Source organism: Triturus cristatus, chromosome 4_2, assembly GCF_964204655.1.
Source record: "Triturus cristatus chromosome 4_2, aTriCri1.1, whole genome shotgun sequence".
Taxonomy (NCBI): domain Eukaryota; kingdom Metazoa; phylum Chordata; class Amphibia; order Caudata; family Salamandridae; genus Triturus; species Triturus cristatus.
This window is the reverse complement of record NC_140586.1, coordinates 573,901,291-573,927,698: the sequence shown is the minus strand read 5'-3', so window position 1 is coordinate 573,927,698 and position 26,408 is coordinate 573,901,291. Positions and strand designations below refer to the sequence as shown.

The 26,408-nt window shown below is 38.1% G+C and overlaps 1 protein-coding gene across 3 annotated transcripts in view; it reads left to right on the top strand.

The window, feature by feature from the left end:
- NTNG1 (netrin G1) overlaps positions 1 to 26,408 on the top strand; it is an 800,162-nt gene that overhangs the window by 582,458 nt on the left and 191,296 nt on the right. For all 3 annotated transcript variants that reach the window (XM_085602246.1, XM_085602244.1, XM_085602247.1), the window contains exon 6: positions 13,051 to 13,116. In XM_085602246.1, coding sequence (XP_085458372.1) covers positions 13,051 to 13,116 — 66 coding nt within the window. The remainder of the gene's footprint in view (positions 1 to 13,050; positions 13,117 to 26,408) is intronic.

Below are 26,408 nucleotides of genomic sequence, written 5' to 3'. Positions count from 1 at the left end.
ATTGTTCTTTCTCGCGTTGTTTTCAAGTGATTACATTTTATTGTGAAGATCTTTTTCTTCCTTTTTTTGGTTTTGTATTTCTTTGTGATTGGCCTCAACTTTCCAGTTAAGCTCCTCTAAAGAGGCTTCCATCACTGACACTCGTTCCATCAGAGTGTCCATTTTAGTTTCCACATGCCAGCTGAATTTTTTCCTGGTTTTTCTCTGATGTTGCAAATTTCCCTCTCATTTCTTCAATCAGAGTTACAAGCAGTTTTTCTAAATCTGGCTGGTCTTCCTGTCCCTGAAGCTGTGGACTGAAATCTGTAACTGAGGACCCAGTGGGTGAGGTTGGTCCTTAGCTGTATCATAAGTTAACACCTGGTATCTATTGCTGATTTCAAGTGCCTCTCTACTTTCCCCTGCCTCCTTCATACTGGCAATGGTATTATTCCACATGCCGGGCCATAGGTTGCCTACTTCTTGTGGCTTTGGGGTTGGAAAAGAGAGATCCTCTTCCTTTTTTGATTGGGCTTTGATAAAGGAGAGTAAAGAGGGAGTGATCTTAATGCGTTCTACTGTTTTGGCGGTTTCCCCCCATACTCCTTTAAGTTGGCTAGTTCACTAGAACAATTTTGCCTTTTCCTGCTGTCCTTTTTTCTGGTCACAGGAGAGTTGGAGGGTTTACGTGGGTTTCTCCTTCCATGCCCCTACTTCTTACTGGAAACATATGCAGCCCGCTGACTTTCTCAGCTTTCTTGAGCTCAGCTGGCATCCCTGCAAAAGTTTGAGAAAGAGACAAGGATATGCTGCACCGCTAGCACAGTGCTTCCTGGAATTCCCTGGATGCAAATACGCGCTGAGACTCACCGGTCTCTGCTGAACCGTGATGGTGCCTCCACCCACAGACCCACTCCACAATGCTGGCCTCCTCCAATTAATGCCTCCCGGACCTCGTTCTGAGCCCGCAAGTCTTGCATGGATGAAGAGCAGTGTCGAGGAAGAATCCTGCTGGTAAGGTAAACAACAAAAAAACAGGGTACCTCAGCATTTCTGAGAGCACACATGCAGTTTTAGAATGCCATTTGCCTAGGAATATGAGAGCTCCTGACAGGCACTCTCAGAAGGCAACCAGGTTCCCCACCATCTCTCTTCTGTACAGTGACTTTTGATTTTGCAGCTGAAGATTTGTCTTGACTTGACACTGTGTACGATGCACCAGTGAGCACATAAGGACAGCTCTAAATGCTGAAGATATAATTATTCTGAGGTCTTTTATGTATGCCTGTTCTGTGACTGCCCTTTATGGACTGGTGGGATAAAGATTGAGGAAACAATAAACATCATTACCTATTACTTGCCATCTATTTGTCTTACCTTAGACTTGCCACCAGTTGCACTGCAATGGTGCCATCGACCCTGGTGCCAGCAAGGTAAATATGCCCCCTGTCCCTTGGCTGGATAGAAAAATAATTAAAACACAGGTCTTCTGGAAAAGGTTATTAAAAAGGTTAAAAGACAGCAAGGGCTTCCTGTTCAAATTTTTTAAGTGCTTTCTGGTTTTAATAACCTGTTATGTATTGATGCTAGAATCCTCACTTCAGTTTCTACAAAAATGTAGTGTTGCTGCTGTCCTCTCCAGTAATGCACACAAACGTTCTACACAGACACACCTTTGCATTATAGTGCAAATGTGCCTGTGTGATGCGCGGCATAGTTTTGCCCTCCAGTACAATATTCTATGCAAAGCCATTGTTTAACAGTTTTCAAACTTTGCATTGGTGCTGCAAAGTGTAGCACAAATGCAAAATTTAAAATTCTCCAAGTTAATGCCATCCTCAATGAGGCACTTTTTGATGCAAAACCCTGTCTATAAATAATATTAGAGAGGGCTTTGAGTTAAAAAAGCTTGGGTGGTTGCATGGGTACATCCATGTACTACCCACGATACTATCAAAGTGATGCAAATTAGCAATAGTGCTACTTTGCATTCCCTTAGGGGTACTATCCAGCACAAAACATGTTTTGAGCTGTGTTAGAAATTGTGTTACTGTTTGACTGGGGTGTGAGCACTGGTCAAGCAGCAACCACAATCCTAGTCAGGGAAAGGCACAAGCAACCCCAAGTTAGCCTGTGCTGCAACACCTGGTAGCTTGGCACAGAGCAGTCAGGCTTAACTTAAAGGCAATGTGTAAAGTATTTGTGCAACACTTCAAACAATAAAACAGTGAAACGCCACTCAAAAAGGTCTTGGTGCAAACGGGCCCTTTTGCAGTCTCAACGTGCTGAAAAGCTTGATTTTAAGAGCCCGGGACCACACACAGGATCCAGGACCTCAGAGGCACCACTTGAGTTTCAGGAACTCACCACAGCTGGGACCAGGGGCTGTTGGAGTGCCTTTTATGTCCCTGAGGCTCAGATCAGGAGGCCAGCAGACTAGCCCTTTGAGTCACACTGGGGTCCTGGGTTCAAGATGAATGTTGCATGTTGAGTTCTTCTTCCCTACTGAAGAGGGCAGCAGACAACAGGTCAGCACATCAGGGCAGCAGTTCCTTCAGAGCAGCAGTCTAGCATAGTGACAGTCCTTGTAGCAGCACAGCTGTCCTTCTTCCTGGCAGCATATCCACAGGTCCACAGGTCCAGAAGTGTACTGAAGAATTGGCGCCTGAGGTCCTTCTTTTATAACGACTTGTACCTTTGAAGTTGAGAGAAGCTTCTAGAAGCATGCCTTTGAAGTGTACAGATGACCTGAATTTGTGGCCCTGGCTAAAGACTAACTACAGGATGTATGCAGTCCTTTGTGTGGAGGCAGGACACAGCCTATTCAAGTGTAAGTGGGACTGTGCCCAGCTCTTCTCTCCCATCCCGTAACTCTCAAGCTCCCATTATGTGTGGATGTCTAGGAGGAATACACAAAGTCAAACTATCAGCTACATCCAGTCATGTTACCAGAGAAAGACAGGAGGTGCCAAATGGCAAAGGCAAGAAAATAACAACTTTTTTAAAGTGATATTTTCAGAGTTGTAATTTAAGCCCAACTTCACCATAATTTAGGATTTTAAATTGTAATTCCAGAGACATAAACTGATTATCCTATTTGAAAATTACACTGATAAAATGTAATAAGGCAAATCCAATGTTATCCTATAGAAGCGATAGGCCTTGCAGTAGTGAAAAACTAATGTAAGAGTTTTTCACTACCAGGACATGTAAAACTGAAAAGTGCATGTCCTACATTTTAAATTCATTACACCCTGCCCTCTGGGCTGTCCAGGGTTTACCCTAGGGGTGACTTATTTGTATTAAAAAGGAAGGTTTAGTCCTGGCAAAAAGTCAGGGTGGCAGTTTGAAACTGCACACAGGTTCTGCAATGGCAGGCCTGAGACATGTTTAAGGGGCTAATTAATTAGGTGGCATAATCAGTGCTGCAGGCCCACAAGTAACATTTAATGTGAAGCCCCTGGGCACATGCAGTGCCACTTTACTAGGGACTTATAAGAAAATTAATTATGCAAATTAGGTATAAGACTATGTTACCATGTTTTGCCCTGACTAGCAGTAGCAAAGTGCATAGAGTCCTCATGCCAGCAAAAACAAAGTTAGCAAAAACAGGAGGTCTGAAGGCAAAAATGAAGGGGCGAAACCATGCCAAGGATGCCAGGTCTAACAAGCTAGAAGTAAGTAATTGCCAAATCGACACATTGTGCAGATCTGTTTCACTTACTTGGAGTAAAGTGTTAGTAAATCTGCCACAACTCTCCTTTATACAATGTCCCATTTGCCAAGACCCCAAACACTTGAAGATCCCTCTGAGTAACTGCATGTACAATAAACTAAAATGCAACAAGAAAATAATCTCCTTTAATGGGTAGGGTCAGACACACGCAGAAGAACTTAGAAATGCTACTTAACAAAATTCTACTGGGAATTATAAAGTAATTCCCCTACATTGGTCTAGCAAGCAGCAGCAAATGAGGATGATATCAATACACCATGCAGTGATTACGAATGCTGATTGTGATAAAGACGCATGAAAAGGTTCAGCAGGAGGATTAGTCTCCCTGTGTGGTCACATTCTTAAAAAAAGTGGTTGCGCAGATAATCTGAGACAGAATGGGCTTTGGTATAGAAATATGGGCCCTGGACAAGAGCCCAGATGCAATTGCCCAATGTGAAATATGATATTTCAAAGAGATATCCCAGACAACTCTCCAAACTGATTCTATAATAGATCATATCAACTACAAACAGCAGAAGGAGTATTCCAGTCCCCAAAGCTGCATGCCCTTTAAAGTACAAGACTTTGGACAGTAAATTGTTCGCTTGCGTGATTTCCCACAACCAAGCAACAAGAAGGCTCTGATGAAGGAGCAGGAGCTATAGGCTCCCAATCCCGGATGAGTTTGAGGGACGGAGAAACAGAGATCACAGCATTATCTAAAACAACACTCAAATTGAATCTCGCATAGAAATAGGAAGTAGATGAAAAGCAGGGAAAATTGTGTCACACACTCATGGATCTCGATACAATTCCTTGGAAAATAGTTTCCTCCCAGATTGGGTTACACATTTTTTCTTGGAACCCAGATAACTCAGGTAGAATGGACAACAATGGTTTTATTAAAATACTAGGTGGGTGGTAAATGGTACCCTCCATGAATACATGTATGGAAAGAACTCATCACCCAAGGAACAAAAATGTACAAATTATGTTGAGCAGCAATACAAAAATATGGCCCAAATGAGGCTTGTAGACTTTTAGACCCCCATCACTCCCAAATACAAATCATTCCATTTGAATAACAGCTGGTACAGTGCATAATAAACAATTGGCCAAACTAGGAAACATATCTCCTATGATTAGGAATTTAAGAAACTCTGGAGATAAACTGCGAAATGGCCTCAATAGAGAAGATACCCAAACAACTTCTGGATTGTGAGTAAATCAAAACATAACACAACAACTATAATGACTTGGGACTCTAAAGGCATATTCACCTGATCTAGACTATTCATGCAGATACAGACCAGTTAAGTCTGTTTATGCACTGTCTCCAAAAATTATATGTTCGCTTTTGCATAGTGTGCGTTGTATAGGTTGATTATTCTCTTAACACCAAGCACTTTCTTAAGCCATTTTGAATGCACAGATGGTAAATATTTATTTACAATAATTCATATTTATTTCTGTTTAATAAATACCTTAAATTTCACTATTTGATCTCTCTCTATGCTTTTGAAGAAACAATTTCACATTTGTAGCACCTAGAATCATAAAAGGGCCAAATGGTCTGCTCATTTCCCACTCTCTTCTACTGCAGTCTTGCAACTATCCGAAAACTTTACTATTTCCTGTTGCTATTTGTATCAACATCAATTTATAGGCTAGTGCGTTATTCTCCATGTACCATGATTTTTTGAAGTTTGATAATCACTTTGGTAGATATATTTCTCGGCCTAGCAATTAGAAAATACAATGAATAGCTGTTTGGTTCTTTTTTCAGCCATAAAACAGATCTTCTTTAAAAATAGAATTCCAGAATATCTATATTACAAAACCTTTCCTTTCCTTTTCCCTATCTAGGTTATTTTTGGAACCCTGAAAAGGAAAATATGATTCATTCTGGATTAGTTTAGAATCCAAATGTTTAAGAGAGGAAATCTTTCAATATAATCACTCTACTTGACATTCCCCTCAAACCAAGCCGATGTTGACCCTCTAGTTTACTGGCAATTTAATAGAATTCACCCAGTTTCCTATCCATATCAGCTCATTTAAATTTAATATTCACATGTTGTCAGAAATCAGGTGTAAGATTGTGCTGCAGGTGCTAGACATGTCGTGTCCACATGAAATGTCCCACTCTTTTCACAAACTATTGCATCTACTTAATTCATTGTGTGTCAAAATATGTAACACTACCTTCTTGGATCCTAGAATTAAGGCATGTAGGAAGAGCATTGTGACCTTTATTCACATAGCCAATAAGCTAATGTAGAGAAGAACAGGATTCAGGAAATCCACATCTCTCATTTTTACCTGCAATCTTCTGCGACAATAAATCACCCCTCAAACTTTGAATATGGGGATTCTTCAAAATGTATCCGCTTTGCAAAATATTCTAGATGTTTTTAATTATTTTTATACAAATCCAGTCTAGGACAGCATGTCAGAATTAGTTACTACTTTTGGGTGGCCATAATATGCCTGCAGTAGGTTCTATATAGATTTTTTTAAACAGCGCAGGACTTTTATAGTTTCAATTTTTTTTAAAAAAACATATGGATTGATGAAAGACTCATCTAAGGGTGAACAGAGATACCCATGAATGCTCTCAAAAGGTTTTTAAAAAGCAGCATTGGCACCCAGCTAGATATTTAATGCAAGGATCTGTATTGCTAAAAGTGTTGGTTTTACTGTTACTGCTACCAAGTAGTCATTCCTCCCTGTAAAGATTAGACTGGCTATGCTTACACACAAATTTCTCCTTGATTGCTGACAGTTAAGAAAACATAGAAAAAACACAATGGATCTTTGATATAGGTGTCCAGAAAACCTGTCTTTTACCTGGGTTTTGGTGCATGCTGTGATCTTATAATTATGGGAAAAATCAGTATAAAAATCTGTTATTTTGAAGTTTATGTAATGATATTATTTTTCATCTACATTTCTCATCTCCAAATCCCTAATAATGTTTACAATATTAAGTTTAATCAAATTAATAAAACACCAAGACATTTAATAGATAATAATTTAAAAATAATAGGTAATTGCCAATCGGAGTTTATCTGTTGAAAACAAAAATAGTAATTCCTAGATCCCAATTAATCGCCCTGTTTTCCTGTCTCAGAGCTGCAAATAAACCTGTTTCCCTCTTAATTATGTCACATTTTCCCTTAGCATTTAAAATTCTTTCTGGTTTTTGTGACATCTTTTGTTCATTCTTTACTTTTAGAATTGTCTGGATCTTTTCAGTTGCTCTCTACAACTTCAGCCACGTTCAGTAGGCCCATTAGGAGTAGGAGTTACAAATTACAGCAATTACCTAGACCCAGCATTAAATTATAGGTAAAGCACACTTTTCACTAGATGCACTTCAATTTAAAGATTGTGAGGCAGAATTACAAAAGTATTAGGAATTAATGTTTACCTAATGAAAAATTGCAAATCATCTTGCCTAATGGATAGACTTCTTCGTGAATGGATGCTGAGTAAAGTGATTCTGGCCTAATACATTTTGCCACTTGTTATTGCTGATTTCTAGGTAGCTATTTCAATGTATAAAGATATATATATGAAGGGTATTCATCTTACAGTAAATATGAATAGTACTAAATTAAATTTTTTATGTCAAGCATATTTGGTATGTCAGATTAATTACTAACAAATTTGATGTTTCTGATCCTCACAATTAAATAACAGAAGGTCCTATTTGTGTAGTTTGCGTGGTGTCCTTCTGTTTTGTCTTTCTGGTAGCCGGCAATGGGTGGCCACCAGTCATAACAATGTGAACCAGGACATTATTTAAAATAATTGTGATCAGTACTTGAGTGACACAATCTATCAATCACCTCCCATTCCATGTGCGCGAAGCCCTGAATCTTAAGGTGATTTTGTGCACTAGTAGTAATAAGGCACGCAGTCCCAATCTAATTTTCACCAAATATCGGTCCTTTAGTTCCCATGTCTAGGCTGTTGTTAAGTCTGCCAAGTTCAAGTAGGTAAAACATATTTCAAACCAGTTATATGAAAAGTATCTCATTTGTTGTCAATGCTCCACTTACTGACTAATACAGTCTCGCCTGAATGGAAGCAATATGTTAAATATTGGCACACGGAGAGAGCGGCTGTAAAGCTGCAGATCACCCAAAATATGATAATTAGGTGTTTCACTGCCACAGAGGAGTCACCCACTCCTAGATCACATTGTATCTGATTCCTGTATCGAATTCAGCGTATACAGAATAGGTAAAGATTATTCAGGGTCGCAGGACTGATTCTACACCTGTCAGTTTTCTGCCTCATTGTGGATTTGCCACATTTTATTACTAATCTAACAGCTGCCTAATTTGTAGAGGTGTGCACAATTCGCGTAATTTTCTTTTGCGTAATTCGGTGAAGTGCAGAACTGCAGGTGCTTATGTTCTTGTCGTTCATGTTTCACACTATTTTTTAGGTGCATAAACAGCAGGTAATTATGTGATATTGCATAATAGTTTAATTTTGAGACTTTCGTGTAACAAGTATAAGGCGAAATGAGGTGAGATTTGGTAGGCATAACAGAAATTTCAGCCAGGCCTAGCAATTTGTAAATTTTAACACAAATTGCTTTTCTTCAAATGGCTCAAAGTTACTAAGCTTGGTCTGCATGTAATGTGGCTAAAACTTCCAGCACTAAGTCTACGCTTACCCTGTTGACTGCTGTGTTGAGCTATTAAAGAGGCTGTACATGTGGCCAGATGATGGTAACATTCACAATTCATGCACTGATGCACTAGCCTTTGTGTACTGCACGTGGCACAACTTTACACGATTCAATGCACTTCAAACAGGGCTCAAAGAATGAGTTCATTTTTGGCATGAAAACGGCGTGTTTCTCTATTGATGCACATTGATGCTTGCTCTGCAGTGTTCTCAACCCATCATTCTCTTCTAGAGGACACTGAAGAATTCCGGAAATATTTGCAGCTCGTATTAGTTATTGCCTTGTGTATTACTAAAGTACGTCCTACTGAGACTCATGCACTGAACATTTTTAATGTACAATACTATTCTGCAGAACTGTTTCTTGTTAAAAAATATGGGGCATATTATCAAGCACGGCGTTAAAATTATCGCCGCTTTAGCGGCAGCAAACTGCCGCTAAAGCGGCGATAATGGGCTTGATAATATGCCGCAGAGAATTCCTATAGAAGCCCATGTTGACACCAGAACATGGGCTTCTGTGGGAATTCTTAAGGGCATATTATCAAGCCCATTATCGATAATATTAACGCCGTTTCTTGATGATATGCCCCTATATGCTTCCAGACACCCTGTAAGGCGAAAACATGTTGACCAACAGAAAAGAGGTTTAAACCTAAATTTATATCATGAGTCAGTACTTATGGTTTGCAAAGTGCAAATTAATGAGACAATAATACTAACGCATGTGCTGTACAACACGTTAGCACAATTGTCCTTTTTGCTGCACAAATTCCATGAGGGTTCTTTATATTTTTGCCCTGCATGGTCAAATAATTTTAGTGGCATTGCCATTGTTCATCTGTGATTAATGTGATGGACCACCCGGAACAGTTTGGGTTATGTTAAAAGCAACCAGGGAATATGTTCCCTTTGAAGAGTGAATTTGGTGCTGTGAAAGCCTCACACCCCCACCCCCAGTTAGTGTATTGCGGAAATAAGGACTAACGCTTTTCTTTTCCTGGCTCATAGGTCATTTCTGAGAGTGAACTTCATTTTTATGAAGAGAGAGATGCCTTCTAGATCATCTTGTTTTTTGGTGTTGGCTCCTAAAGCCTTGGGCCCCAGTCCTGAATGCTGAGCAAATGCCAGTGTCAGGCTCTAGTTCCCTTGGGACAGCAGATATCGCAAATCTGTTTGGATAATGGCAGCAAAGTGCTCTCTCCAGAGAAGACCCTGGAGATATATGGCCAGTCAAAGGGGCGAGTACTGGGGTCATTATTCCCCATGACCTGCTCTTTTCAGGGCCCCGCAGTCGCGCTGCCACATTAATTTCTAGATGTTAGAGCAAAGCTGCCATATGTAGAAATGACAGGGCAGCTAGCACGGCTTAGGCCACTAGATGGCGCCACATGCCGGGTTGCCTTTTCCTGCAGGATAAAGCCCCACTTCAGCTTGCTGACCCGGGCCCTGCTTGTACTTCTGACATGTCTGAGAAGAACCCAGAGAATCCCCTCTGTCCTCCAAGTGTCCTTTCGCAAAGACAGGCCAGAGTGACTTGACACACATACACCTGAAACCATGAAAGACACGGTTACCTGTTAATCTGGTACACGCAATTTTCTCGCATGTGGGAGTCCCAGAGGTGCCTGCAGTGAAGGTGTAGTTATTGACTGCACATCTCTGTCAGAGAACCTCAAGTCCTCTGAAAAGAGGACAGGAAACCCATTCCTCTCTACAAAGTGGGAACAGAAGCTTCTGCAATGCACGAGAAACTGGTATTATAGATATTTGATGTTCCCCATCTCTTCGAACCTGTAACTGTTTGTTAGTATAAAGTGTCATTGTTAACATGATATTTGCCTGTGTTTCTCCATGGTTTCCATTAATTATGTACACTTTATTTTATAGTTTTATTTTTTTAAGTGTTTTCTTGTGTAAAAGTTCTCAAACAGTGAAACAATGTTGGATTAAAGGCAGTCATGACAAACATGAAATTTCTAGAAGAAAATTATGATTTATTGAATTTGAAGAAGGAAAAAGTAGCTGCTAATATGTGCAATCACTGGAAAAGCCCTGTGTCTAACTCTTACTTCAGTTGAGAATTGGTTATAACTTTACATAGAGTCTTGTAGACAGAATTTGGTCTGAGTCCCCAGATATAGTAAATGTCTGCTCTTTTCTTACAGTTCTAAAAGTGTCACGTTAGGGCAATGCTGTTCTTAATATATAACCCTTAAATGCAGCCCCACAAATATTTATCTTTACCCTCCCTTCCTTTTTATTTTCTATGTCCCTTCAACTGGTGGCCTAATCCAGGTTGTGCAATCTTTATACACAAAGCACTGAGTTGTGCTGTTTAAATCCCACGTTAGACTTAATACTTGTATCTCCACACAGAAAATCCATAAGGGACGTGCTTTGGTGTCCTAAAACCCATTTCAAAATAAAGTACCTTCCCTTGCTCTCCTTCTTAATTCTGTCATGGCAATGTCTCAGAATGCTTCTGCATTCACGGTTCAGAAAGGAAAGAAATTCAGTAAGGACAAAATTATTTTTTTATAGATGGTTTAACATGCAGTTCCCAAATTAGTTCCATGGTCTATAGGTGACAACACATCTGTACATGAACAGTTAAGGATTGACCTTTATTTAAATGCACTTCCACGAGTATGGCACAATGACTGCATGTTCTATCAGTCCAGCAAGCATTGTATCTCTGGTCTTCCATGATCTTCCACTACAGCTCCCACCCTCACACCTCCATACTAAACATCACCAGAACATTACAGCGACAATCCTTGCCTTTGGCCCCATTCATGTATAGTTATATGGAAACAGAATTTATGATCCAGTAAAGAATCACCCCCTTCACCTTTATTGGACCTGTCCAACCCAATTATCACTCCTCTGCAGGGTCCTCTATTTGGTTTGTAACTCAGAGATGTTCTACCTTACAAAATACCTGTTATTACCCACATAGTAATGACTGTGTTGAAGTTGACCTCAGTATTATTGCATTTCTTCAGGTACTCCTCTTGCACTCTCCATAGAATACCCACTTCTACACATTCACAAGGAACTTTCCAGTGCGTAGTATTGATACGGCGCATAATTTATGCACCATTAGATTACACCTTAGTATACATTACTTCAATAACATGGTTTTGCAAAACACTAGCAAGTTATACATGGAGATGTTAGGACTTTGCAAACACTTACGCCTAGGAACGATTATATGAATTGTACATTCGGTTCAATCCCACACTATTAACACCAAATTATTTACCATGTATATGGTCCAAATAAAGTTAAAACTAGTTGACATGGTCATGGTTGAGTTATATATCAAAAAGGTCAAATGTAAATATATTGGAGTGAGCCCTGGAGTTATTTTAATACTTTAAGCACTAATTTATATCCCTTTTAAACATATTTGTTATGTGGGCCCTACAGTGTAAGAGCCAGATTGGTCGCATTCTGCCTCCATAGCCTAAATCTGAAATACTGAAGAAGGCGTTCGCTATAGAATGTCAAACTTTGAGATTTTGACATGATTAATTTGTGTTACTGTATCTGTTGTTCCTTCTCATACGTATTGCAAACAGGAGATAATGTGACAAATGTATTTTTCTTAAAACCCAAACTTTAGTTCTAGACAGAAGAAAGCTTCTTAAGTCCAAAAGGGAAGGTGCAACTCTTCTTATTTTAATCATATTGTGGTATTTATTGGCATACCGTGAGACAGGAAATACTAAAAAATGCAAAATTGCCTGGAGAGTTAAAACTGCAGTGAATGTGTATCTTGAGTAGACAACTAAGAGAATTGCATATGTCCAAATGGCTCATTCAAATTCCTAAGAAAAACCAAGGGCATCCCTCTGAGAAGGACACGGGCAAACCATACAGGCGCATTTCACAGGATACTCCGATTAATATTCAAATGTTAAAAAAAAAAAAGCTGAAAGGCATTCTTGAGCCTTTTTTAATCACTTCACTGCTGATCACTTGACAATGGAAATTTCTTCATTATTTATTGATTTCAGAGTGCTCCGTTATTATGCACAAGGGAGCATCCTTCATACACAAAGCATCCACCCTGCGGCCTTTCAATTGTTAATTTCACAAGCACAGCAATTTACAGACAAGTCTCGAGTTTGTTTAATTTTAAATATGGTTCTTTTTGCGCTTGTATCTTTAAGACGCAGGTCACATAGGTTAAGACATTATTTATGTAATTAACTGGGTTTTTTTCAGCAGTGAAGGGGTTAATAAATGGCTAATTTCTCAGCATAGAGCTCTAAGTGACAGTAAATGGTCAGGAACTGTTTGCATGGTAATCATATAACCTCTTCCTTTCATTTAATTTAGTACATGTTACCCCTTGTGTTGTTCCCAGTGGCAGGAGCACTTGCCTTGCAACAGGTTAAATATATAGTCGTCATAAAGAACTATATATTTACCATCCGAACAAATGAAAAAATTGATGTTTTGGGAACCATCAATTGCTTGTTTTTGTTTGTTTGGTAGTCACATTTTGTTTCAGTGCGCTCCGTGCAAGTTGCGTAGCGAATGTCTGTGGTCTATGTTTTTGTCCATGCAGTTACTGTCTCAAATAACCACAATTGTAGATGAAAATAACACCTGGTTTCTCCTGATGCATGCAGATCCTCCAAAGTTTGATAGGATATGGCCGAGTGTTTCTTCCCTAGAGGTTTCTAACCGAAAGCAAGGTAGGAGTCTGCACACTTCCTACTGGTTTAGAATTACTTGCAGTGCATTGCTTTTATAAAACCTGCAGGTGGGCAGAAGCTGCGCCGCATTTGTTTCTCTCTTGGCAAGCAACAACAGTGTGAGCTTAAAAACAATCACTTGAAAATGACCTTGAAACAAAAACAAATATGGTCTTTTATGAATCGGGTTGTACAGTAGACAGTGCTGCAAAAAAAGGCATGCGAGATGTAGGTGTCATAGTTCCAAGAATATTTATAAATGAAGTCGAACAGCAATCCCTGGAGGAGGGAGGAATTGCAAAGCTGTCAGTTTCCATTAGGAGAGTCGTTTCATATTGCGAGGGATAAAGGGTGATGTTGACAACATAAAAGTCGATTATCATTTTGGTGTATTAAGTGAAATGAAACGTATTGTATGTGCAAGAAAATCCGCAGCTAGAGCAAAGAAATGTACACAGAGATCGCTGAGTGAGTACATGTTTTCATTTTCAACAAAAGGTGTATCTTAGATGTGTGCTAAGTAATGTGTTAGTCTGAAAAAAAATAGCAAGACATGTTAGAAGCAATGGTTCTTCAGCAGAATTTCAAAAGCAAATTTTGACTATTGAAAATGTATATAGATTAATTGTAGATTTCAATGTCTAATGCGTATTTTTCTTATGTACATATCACCCTGATCTCTTATACAAATGTCAAGTCTCCCAGTTTGCTATAAAGCTGTTCCTTAATTGTCTGTTTGCAGTTTGCACTCTCAAAAAATATTTGTGCTCACCCCTTTTGTTCTCTCCTCCCTACTGCAAAAATGTATCCGGAAAATAACACTGAGTGTGGTTATTAATCAGTGAGTTATGTCACTGCTAGAGTGGGTGTTTGTGGTCTTTGGAGACCTGTTGCCCCAAGGAAGAATTGGGTAATAACCTTATTCAGAATATCTCTGGAATTTTGAATCGGGTGATAACTGGAGTTTCCATATGAATCAGTATTTTGAAATATGAGGTATTACCACTTGCCCCCTGATTTTACAAGGACACATTTTGTAGGTAAACGTGGTGGACTATGTCTGCATTAAACGGTCTAGAAGTCTGGAATAACTGGTGGACGTCAGTGTGGAAAGACAAACTTCTGTGGTAATTCCCCATTGTATAGGGGAATTCGTAATGGAGTAGTAACACCAGCACCTCAAGGTATCGGGATTTCAGTCAACAGTGTAACAACATGGGAGTCCTGTGACTCTCATGGTGTGGGCTTTAGAAGTAAATGTGTTCTGAGAGAGATCATTCGTTTTTAGGTGTTGAGTGATAATATTAGTATGTACCACTACAGAGTAAGCTCATTCAATTAAGTGGGTAAAGATTTTTTTATGAGGGGTTTAAGTGTACTATCAAATCTAAAATATTTAACTACTTTGATGCATAAATTCTACAGCTGTCTGGGTCCTTCCTTCCGTGGTAGTAAAACCTGCTGTGAGAAAAGACAAAAAATCAATTGCCGATACAGAGTCCAATAGGTTTTATTATTTTTTAATAGAAAATGTATAGACTTAAACAGTCATAAATGCAAAATATAATTTAAAGTACAAAACATAAATTTGTAGCAGCTTGATGGCTAGGTCCTTATCACAATCTAACTGGTGCAAGTGAGAACTGGCTAAGAATGAGAGTGGGATTTTTTTAGACAGAAAAGTTCTAAGGTAGAGTACCGCATCTTGATTATGTTTATAAAATAGTGCACACTGGAGTTTCACACAATCTACTTAATTAAGAAGTGTTTTCAGTTATCTGGGCCTATTCTATCAGTTAGGAGATGGGCTTTTTCAAGGAAAATTTTATATGTCATCCTGCATTTATGCGTCTTCAATGTAATAGACAGAACCAGTGGCAGCAAACATGAATTAATCACTGGTCAGAAGACTGGGGAGAGGATGTAGCCTTACGGCTAGAGCGGTCGACGTCGAAGCTGGGGCCCAGGTTCGAGTCTCAGCAACGACGCTCAACATTCTGGGATTCTGGGCAAATCACTTAGGGCCTCATGTAGGAAGCCCAATACCGGTCGGTAACGGCCGATTTTCGGTAAATATACCGTTACCGACCGGTATTTGGGCTTTTGAGATGTAGGGGGCTCATTTCATGATTCGGTATTTACCGAATCGGTAAAATTACCGAATCGGTAATTTTACCGATTCGGTAAATACCGAATCATGAAATGAGATGTAGGGGGAGTGTGTCGTGGGTGTGGGGATTCGTTATTTACCACCAACTAAAGGTTGGTGGTAAATGACGAAGAGGTGAAAAAAAGCATTTTTGTGCACGTTTAAGTGTGCAATGTGGCAGACAACTTCATAAATACCGAATCGGTATGATTCGGTATTTATGAAGTGGTAAATGTAATTTACCTACATGAGGCCCCTAATCTCCCTGTGCCTAACAAAAATGAATGTATCCTCATGTAACGAAACTGGTGCTATGTAAAGCGCTCTGATACCCGATATCTTCGGGTTTAGTTTGCGCTATATAAAACTGTAAAAAAACTGCATAGCTTTTAATTCCTAAAGGTTTGAAAAGTATGCAGTCTTCAACTTTCCCTAAATCAAAGTTGGCCCCTTCCTTCCTTAGGCATAATGGGTCGGTGTTATTAATTCTGGGCCATTTGGTCTTCCAGGATTTTCACAGTTTTTTCCTGGTAGTACAGAGTCCTCAACCAATACTGGGAAGCTGCTGTCACATCTCACAACTGATTGTAGACAGTAAGTCCTGTGGGCAAAGGACAGTACTTCAAAATGTACACCTCCGACAGCATGAAACCAATGCAATCAAGCAACGTGTTGTTTGATCCTGTTTTTGGTCTTCAGTCTAAGGATGACTCTGACAACACGTTTTTGAACCATCTGAGGATTCTCAGCAGCACAATCAAGTAGACCAGTATCCACAAATGTTGCATTGTCAGCCTGGACTGAACAATATCTCTGTGTTAGGAGATATTTTCTTTTGAATTGCTACATAACAGATGATGTTCCTGACAGCCTAAACTCATAAATGGCTGACTGAACCAATCCAGAGAGCTTCTTCTTATGAGATAGTTTAGTGGCAAATAAGAGCCCGCTGCATTTTTTCACGATTGTAGCAGACCGCTCAATGGAGGTAGCATAGCCTGTTTCCAATATCTATTTTTTAGCCCATTTTGGGCTGTCCCTCTGTCTGTCATTAGGCACAAATGTCCACCAGACAATCCTTAATGTGGATACAACAGTTCTTCCTTTCTATCTGCACCACCAGATGGGTATCACAGCATTCCCCTGAGCCCCTAGTTGATGTCTTCTGATGACCATGCAAGGTCATCAATGGGGACCTATAGACCATGAACAATTGGGTAAAGCGAGAGAAGCACCGGGGAAAACCACTTGGCAAGGTAACCAGCCTAGACATATGTGAGCGGGCATTATTATGTTGTCTTCTTTTCCTCAAAAAATGGACTTAACCCTGTTGTGCAAGCACAGTAACTTTGATTACAATCTTCCATTTGTCAATTGGCAGCTAATGACTGATGGTACCAAAAGCAGTCAGCCAATCCAATATAAGAAGAATGTGCACCTTCCTCAATGCCAAGCACATAATAATTTGTCCCTCACATCCACCAATGTGAGCTCAGCTTCAATATTAGAAAAGAAGCCGCAAAGTAGAAATGAATCATTGCTATGCTGCTGTAACTGACATCCGATTGGTGTTTAATGTCACAGTACCATGCCTTTCCTAAGGGATTAGTTTCCATTTACCTATAAGTCTGAAACAATCACCAAGACAATATATTTTACTAGTTTAGTAGGACACAACCTAAAGGAGTGAAAAATGGACAGGTGTTTGACAGGGGGTTAATAATTCTTTCAGTTTTATAATTTTAAATCAATAGAATACAAGCGATGAGAACAGAGATGGTGGAAATTGTAGTTACCAAGGTTGAAGGCATTTTGTACGTTTATTATCAAAGTCTACAAGCTAAAAACTGGAGCGAGTATAACCAGGTCTTCAAAACTCTATATATAGCCTCTAAACATTGGTAGTACTTGTGAAAAAATTGAAAAAAGGGGTAGTCTCCTTGCTAATCTACTCAGCCAGCTCAGAGGTGTAGGCCTTTATTCATCATCAGCATAGAATAGAAGGTTCTTGGTGAGTAAATTCTGAATCATATACTTACCAGTTATTTAATATGGCCACAAACCCTATACCAAACAACATTAATGATGGCTTTCCACATTCCCATCAATGGGCCCGATTCACAAAGCCAATTTTGGCAATAAACATGCATCCATGACCAAATATGGCTTCATTTATGCCTATCAAGCATTCACAGAAGGATTCCTGACAGATGCAACGGGTTTTACTCCTGCAGATTTCTCCACCTTGAGTGTAGGGAAATCTGCTGTAGTAAACTCCATGGAAAGGGTGAGGAGTGGGTGAATCAAGGTGTGATTTGCATTGAACATTTGTGAACGCCCATAAACTTGTGAGTTTGTTGGCATTCACAAACTCCAATCTGACCCTATTTCTACCCACGTAAAGTTCTGAGTTTAACTCAAGCAGGGTAGAGAAAGAGACTGTATCACCTTCAAGTGTGGATGGTTATAGGGGAAGAAATTATTCCAAATGGAAAGCTACACCCTGGGGACAAAAAAAGAATAGGAAACAAGCATTTGGCAAAGTCATTAGGTTTCACCTTTATAGTGCAATGCCTCAGCTTTATGTATTTTTGTTGCTGCGGTGTGTACACTGGTGATCTGCGTTGTTATTGTGAAATATTGTGTAAAGGAAAACATAGACTCCCAAACAAACAGATATCCAACCAAAGCGTACAGATACAGTACTTTGTCCCTGCTCCATGGGAGGAAACAAAAGACAAAAAGGAGGGACAAACAGGAAGGATTCACCACTATCAAGCAAGCATTTTGGAAGGACAATCCAAGTAACAAATAAAAAGCAATGGGCAGGATGTAAGCCCACAAAGTGTATACAAAAGGTCTTGGAGGCTCGACCTAAAAATGACCTTTAGAACACCGGGCTACATTTCCCCAGGTTGGAGTTGTACACAATGTACAATTCTGAATTGAGAAAATGAGCCAGGGAAACCTGGCACGCAGCTTTTACAATAATATTCCTGGAAAATTGCATCTAGTACAGATTTCTCAGTGTACTATTTAGGAATCTTTGTGAATTCACAAACTTAGAATATCTTCACCTTTTCCTAGGAGTCCTTTTGCTGATGCATATTTGCAACTTTATTTATTTAAATCTGGCTTAATTTGGCTACTATTATTGTCAATCATTGTGCACACATTTAGTTATGAGCATCTGGACTGGAATGTTGTTAAATTTTCAGCATGCAATTAGTAGGTACCTTCCATGGCAATTTAATGTGTTTTCTGTCTGTGATAAGCCTGACATACAGTCAATGCAAAGCGGAAATGGAATGCAAATCAATAAAGTCCCACTAGGATAGGTAAGAAATAGCCCTAACAAGAAGGCTGAATATGCTTCAGAATCTTGAGCCTACACCAATTTGTTTCATATAATCCCACAGTATGTTTTCTGTGAGTGTGCAAGAAATTTGTGAGCAGACATTTCCAATTAAAATCACTAAGTAGAAACAAAAAGGTAATCTGAGATCTTCACTGGTATGACAAACATTTTCTATCTATATACAAATAACACCTGTGGTGAAAAGGCTTCAGCTTTTTAAAAATTTCACATGGGAGACCGTTCTGAAGGAAATAGCTAATAAATTAATGATAAATCTTCGCTGACATGTTTGTTTAAAAATCTGCTATTTACTGGCTAGTATTTAACAGGAGCATATCAAGTTTTATATTCCAAGGTTCTAGTTTTTAGACTTAGTTATCATATTGAAGTTGATGGCTGTAAACCAATTATAAACAAATTAATTTCCACCCACATACTCTAAGGGATGACCTACAAAAATTGAAGACCACCATAGGATTATTTATGATATAAAATCTTTCCATTTGATATAAATTAGTTGGATAATTTACCACTTTGACTTGATATAAAGACACAGAAGTGGAAAATGTTCTCAATTATCATTGAAGCCCAATAGTCTAGACTGATTTTGTAGTTGTCTTGACATTCTAGAGCAAAAGACACCATGATGCAGATCAATGTGCTACATTAACAGTCTGTTTCGACCAATGTCTTTGTAATTGAGTATATCTATCAGAGGCAAGTCAAACCAAAAAAGGTCATGATGACTGATATCTGGATACTGGTGTAGCAGTGGGAAGTGAGAAGACTAGGAAGAGCATGGCCAGATCCAATATAGCTAAAAAAACAAGACTAACAATGCAACTAGGAAGGTACTAGGAGAAACACTTCTCAAAAGCATTTGAATTCCTAAACTCTCAACAAGCAGATATTATACTACCCTGACCTTTTTAACTAACCTATTTACAATCTGAGATGAAACTACTTACATCACAGATACTGGGAATTTTGACAGTTTGGTTTAATTGTCTGGAATCTAGCAGCATTTATTTTGTCAATAATTAAATCTTGTCATTCCAATTGTCAAACGTTTCAGTGACTGAATCAAATATCATATGCCCATTCGATTTCTTCCTTTCAAAATGGTTGCTCATATAGTCACATGTTCTCATGTCCATGTTTGCATCTTGGAATATGGGGGTCACCCAGGGACCCCCTCATGAGTAATTACTCAATATATAATATTTATTAACATAGTCACTATCCCATTAACAACTAGCATAAGAAAATGGTTACAATCTCATGCATATGGCACCTATCTAGATATGATAATTGATTAAACACTCTCAGTTTAAGGTTTTGACATCTTGAATGGGTGTTTTCTGAAACCAATAATGTATAATTGGCATAAACTAAATCACTCCCTAAGAGGTTGATTACCAAGAGTAGTATGCCAGTTGTGACATTGCCGCTTGGTCATACACTGATGCCTGGTTTTACCTAGTGAGACACATAATGATTCCTGCCAGTTTAACCTATCATAATATCCAAAAAGGTACTTTCAAGTGTAGGTTCTATTATCGTGAAACCAACTCCCAATTGAGCTACATGTCATAAAGGAAATGTGTTGGCATTCCAGACAAATATAAAAACACATTTTTCACTAAGAGTTGTGTTGCTCAGCACTGATCACATTCCTGAACATTGATCAGAACTCACATTCAGTACACATAATGACAAAGAGCAACATATGTGTTGCTCACTGTATCTTAGTAAGGTGAATGACTATCAGTATCGTGCCAGAATGTGAAAAGGACTAAGAGGTTTGATCATTCATTTTTTAAAATAATCCCCTAGGACTTCCTAATCTGGTCTTCAGGTGAAAGGGAAGGTAAGAGTTGAAAACAAACCCCAGGACATACCTTTGAAAAGGAACAAGGGGACATATAGACAAGACAAAACATACTTTTTGGCTTTGATCTTTAATGAATATTAAATTTTCAACCTATATGCTGTATTTGACCATAAATATTGTTTTTCATACTTGTAAAAAAAAAGTTTATCTCAATAATTATATCAAAAATCGATAGAAAAAGGTCACCACATACTTGAATTGCAATTCCTCCAGTTCAGGAAAGCTTTGAAAACTCTACTGTTTTGTAAAACATTTACAAGCGAGTGTGCATATGTGACTGGCATCTAAATTAGGATCTATGCCCATAAGTTGAAGCAACCTCCAAGTTGCATAAAGCACAGTAAACAAATGGGTATTAGAAGAACATAAGATAACATTCCACAAAGGGGAATTATCTCTATGTAAAGATGAATAAATGCAAAGGAAAGTAAAACTTTAACAAGAATCTTGAATCCAAATGACTGTATTAGAGGTCATAAATAATTCATCTTAATTGAATTGTAAGATTTAGAGGAGTGTCAGAAAGGCAGAATGGAAGACACTCTGCCATTTCTTATCTCTCCAAACTGTTTGGTCAAAAAAACTGACTTCTAAGAGAATTAAAATCCACGTAATAATTTAGAAAATGCATTCGAATTACCCAAGATTGTCAACAAAGGGAGTTTATGAAGCAATATCATTTTAGCAACTGTGTATTTGCCTGCCAGTTTGCACAACTTTACCTCCATTCTTGGACCCTAATATATGTAAAACTCCTTTGATTATACTGTGTTTGTATCTTAATTTCAATATATCCTATCTTAGGAAATTCTATATTCACTTGCGTGAGAAATCATATCACACGAGGAAATATTATTTTACTGCAAAAAATAGAATTCTAGTTTGAAAGAAATTGCAATGTCCTCTAGCTATTGATAAGAAATTATTACTGTGGGTCAGAAACAATTGCTTCCAATTGGAAAAAAAACTCCCCTACTGTCTACATTTTCATAGAAAGGACAAAGGTCATATTAAGTTTTAAGGAGGCAGGATCTGGATAGTGATTGAGATTTAGTAGATTCTCCTCTCCAGGGATGGATCTCTTTATTGAAATGAAGATCCTGCAGGCTTATAACATTGAAAAGAAGATTTGGAAATGCCTAATGATGGTCTCTGGTAAAGATATTTTTCAGAAGAAGGTCTGGGAAATAAATCACAGACATTCCTGGCTCTTGAAATATTTCATTTTGAAGTGACACACTTTTTAGTCACCATTGTTTTTGGTGGCGGGCCTGTCAATCAAGGAAGTTCCTATGTTTTCTGTGATTTTATTCAACTGCATATGGGTTATTGTTCTACTCAAGACACCCCATCATGTCTACATTCATGTTTAACAGAATGTTACTGCGGAAAGTATTCATCCGGTGCCTGCTTCTTCCTGAAGGCTGATATGTTGATGAGAAGTTGTGGCCCCACACTTGTCACAAACAGATTTTATATTGTATCCTTTAGTTTTCTAAAACTTTTAAACGAGATGACCACTTGCGCTAATCATGAAATCCTGTGAAAGTTGTTTATTTCTATTGAAAGGTGGAGAATTATCCTCTGGAGCTGGCTGTGAGGCCATAGTAGCGACAAATGAAAAAGCATTAATACAATACTCATGGATTGGCATGAGTACATTTCTAATTATTTTTCCATGAGCAACTGTCAGCATGGTACCCACGATATAAGCTGTGATGTGAACAACACTATATATGATCCCTGATTGTACACTCATCTCAAGTCTTAAAGCTGATAGGTGGCTGACATGACAAACATTAAAATAGGCTAAATGACTTAAAGAAAAGGCTTTCATCAACTTAGGATTCCACTTTTTTACAATAAGTGAATCACGAAATGAAAGAGCCAACACACCATCCCAAATCACCTGTGCACATAAAACACATATGTTTTATTGCCTGCAAAATAGGAACATCTTGTATTACACCCTGAAACCAACCTACCAGATACGTTTTCATGAACAATCTCCAGCCTATGGCCTGCGTTTATCACTAATTAACTCAATACAGTCACTTCAGTGATGACGTCTGTGGGTTGGTTATCTTGAAATCAGCTGTAGTTGGTCCCTCTGCATAAAATTATATAACTTTAAAGAAAAGACTAGGGCAAGAAATAGCTTGGTAAATTCAGACAGACAACATTTCATCTTGACTAAACATCAAGCTGAGAAAACTTTATCATAATAAAAAACTTTAAGAATTGATGGACGAAAACAAATGAGAAATGCAAGTTCAAATTGGTAATGTAAAGAAAGCAAAATGTACTCAAGATACTGAATAATTTCTAGGTAGAAATTAAAATAAAAGTAAAATAATGAAAAAAAACTTTGGATATGTAAAATCAATAACTTGCAAATCAGCATAGTAACTCCCACACTTGGAAATCTTTTATTATTTTTAGGTGGTAGTTTTCGCATTATATTTAGCGCTGAGTGAGCAAAAACATGCATTGGTAGAGAGCTTGAGTGTGCAATGTGTGTAGGAGGAGAATGATGGGGCCACAGAGGAAATGAATTAAGGAGGGAGAGAAGTAGGAAAATGAGGACGAGGGAGGAAGTCAAGCTGAATTTTAAGGAGTAGGGGACATAAAAGGATAGGCAGGAGGCAGGAAACAGTGGGCCCGAGTAATAGGAGACACAAATAGGATGCATGGAAGAGGATGGTACCAGGGCAAGATAAGGTATCTTGGAAACATTGGCAGCACAGGGTATCCACAGGGTGTCCACCACTATTTAAAGAACCCCCCCCCCACAATAGTGTTCATAAAAGCACTTGCCTAATTGATTTCTTCAACTTGGACAGCGCTATAAAAAACCCTGCCAACATTTCCTTAGCTTAGTTTAATCAGGCTGTGTTTTAAGGATATTGTTTGTTAGAGTATCACATAAACATGTAATAAAGAATAACTCAGGTCATTAAAACTGTGCAAGCCAGGGAAATAAAGAATTACTTGCAAACTATCAAGAAGCAGCGCGCTTGAATGAGATTGCATGGGCAAATAAAAAAACCTTCATTTTAAAGGAATAACCTTTTCAAAATGATTGCATATAGTTTGAAAGCATTGTATGGACTGACACATATTGCAGAGGTATCACGCCATACTTTTCAGGAATAGAATTCTGTAATAAAGTAGTCTCTTACTAGTTGTTAAGTTATAATTAGCTTAATTTCGAACATTAGTCAGTGATCATAAAAGCATACAAAATAGACATCAACATTTTATATAAAACACTCTTAATAGTATGAATGTCATACTTATACAAGTTCAGACTTGTAAAACAGTTAAATTCCTTGGGCAAAACTGACAAGAAAGGCTCCCATTTCTTACACGCAGAGCACTTTTAAGAGACAGATCAACAGTAATACAAATCTCGGGAGCACCCAGCGTCTGTAAATATATTAGGGCCAAATTACATTTATTACATCCAATACCCCTTAAAATGGGAATTAAAAACCGTTTTGTTTTACAAGTCATAATATATGAAGTATTGAGACCACAAACATATCTGTCAGACTAGCTAATGCAATGTGCTTTTGGAAGTTTGGAAACGAGAATCATTTTCTTCAAGCTATGTTTTCTCTTCTCCATTAAAATAGCAAAATAGTGGTCAGCTCTTGAAGAATAAGGTTGAGCTTTGACTTTGTCGCTTCAGAGAAACTATTCTTTTGGAGGTCTTTCTGTATATCTCTCAACTTTGTTTATTTATGAATATCTTTCTTTTTGTCTCAGCAGTTCAGTCTGTAGTGGTAACTTGATCCACATCAACCCAACCAAATTAAAAGTGCAGTTTTCATACCTTTGGAACCGTTCTATGCTCCACATTCTCTCTACAAGTTCCTCATAAATATTTTTATCCTCCATGTGTGCCACAGCTCCTCTTTCTGTTCATTTGTAATCTTTCCTCTAATTCACCAATTCAATTGTTATTTTTTGTTTTTTCATCAATGATAACTCTCCTTTTTAAATTGTCTAGAACTCCCTGACCCTCATGTTTTTCAAACTAATGTTTTACTATTCATTCTGTCTCTTCTATATATTGATAAGCTGGTTACATATTCCTGCTTCTATTAAATTTGTAATGTATCACAATCAAGTGTCTCTGGCATTGCATCTCTCATCTTTCACCGTTGATATGCCTTCACCATCTTTATTCTTCTAGTTCCTTTTCACTATGTACGCAAAATATATTCTTACACCTTGTTCACTATTATACTACCATTCATTCATTTTTTTTGTTCTTAACTCTTTGAATTATCCGTCTGATCCTGTCTACTTTCCCATTTTGCTGAACAATCTGAAATGAACTTCATATCTAACTTTTCCAGTAGGTATTTCCTTTTCCTCCCACACAGTCTAAGTTTCTTAGTATCAAAATGTATTTTTTATTATTCGTAATGTTCCTATTTTTGCAATGGTAAAGTGCAAACTTTATTGGACAAATACATTATAGCCGTGCAGAGGTATGTAATGAAAACCATGTTACATTCCATACTACTATGCACCTGTTCTTGCCTAATTGTCTTGATTTTAGAAAAATAACAATTAAAAACATGTTTCTGGAAGAGGTGTGCTGATTAAAGCATTGTTTTAACATCAAAGCCATATTGAATGATGCCTATGGAGCCTGGTTTCTTTATCTAAAATCTCAAAAAATAACTTAACCTTGTGCACACAAAGAGCCACATTCCCATAAAGATTTTTTTTATTGGGGGGTCTGTGTTGATAATAAAAGTATATATTAACTTTGAGTACAGAATAATGCAAATTCCGGTTCCAAAATGCTCAGACAATTTTATTAGCATGTACCTCATCATCACTACGATTATCAGAATATGTGTAATTTACGTTACCAGATTTAGAGATAGCATTAAAAGAAAACAGGATAGAAGTGTTAAAGAAAAGCAGCGAAGACTGAAAGGTGGCAAGCCTACTTTGAATCAAACTACTATACTGTTAGTTATCATACCACATAAAAAAAAGAGTATAACATTTCTAAGTCTCAGTCCCGCACGTGAGACCTTTGTCATTGTCTCTGATATGATGGGCCAGTTCACAAATGCATTTATACAGGACGCAATACTCCTGTAGTAGTCTTTTACGTACTCTTACAAGTCTTTGTGAATCTCCTGTGAAACATCCAACTCTCTATAAGTAAAAGTGCTAAGAGGGCATAGTCCTTTCTATTTGCACTAATTGCATATACAAATTTCTCAATGTAAGTGTTTTAGTGCCAATTCAGAAACGCACTTAAGAATATGTAAATGAATACTACAGGAGTAGTACTTACATTATCCAAAATGCCTATGTGACTGGCACTGATCATTGATATCTAAACATATTTATTCCCATCTCTCACAGTACAGATAAAGGGTCCTTGCAAGATTTTTTTTTAACATAATTAAACAGACAATGTCTGGAAAACAAATATACCATTCCAAAAAGATGTGAACAAATGAACAGAACTGTTTAAAACCAATATTTGATTAATTACATAGTTACAGATAATATGGAAAATGTCTACTTTCGAACATATTGAGATCATTTCTGCACCCTCAATGAATTTGCTTCCTAAATAGTGCACAAGATTGGCTTGTGAACGTCACATCCATCCCAGGATATTTAAGCTGTCTGCAGCCATGGATTTAGCCCTCATGAACCAGCGTGGGACATCACTGCTTTGCATTTTATTTGTTTTGTATTGCCCCTTTCTCGTTTTAAAAATTAGAGTTCGCAGGAGCAAAATATCTCACTTACTATGCAGTGCTAATGTGGCTAATGTGAAATTGTACCTTGCAACCCGTCGCTATTTATATGTTGTGACTTGCTTTTTCGTTGACAAAATGTGTTAT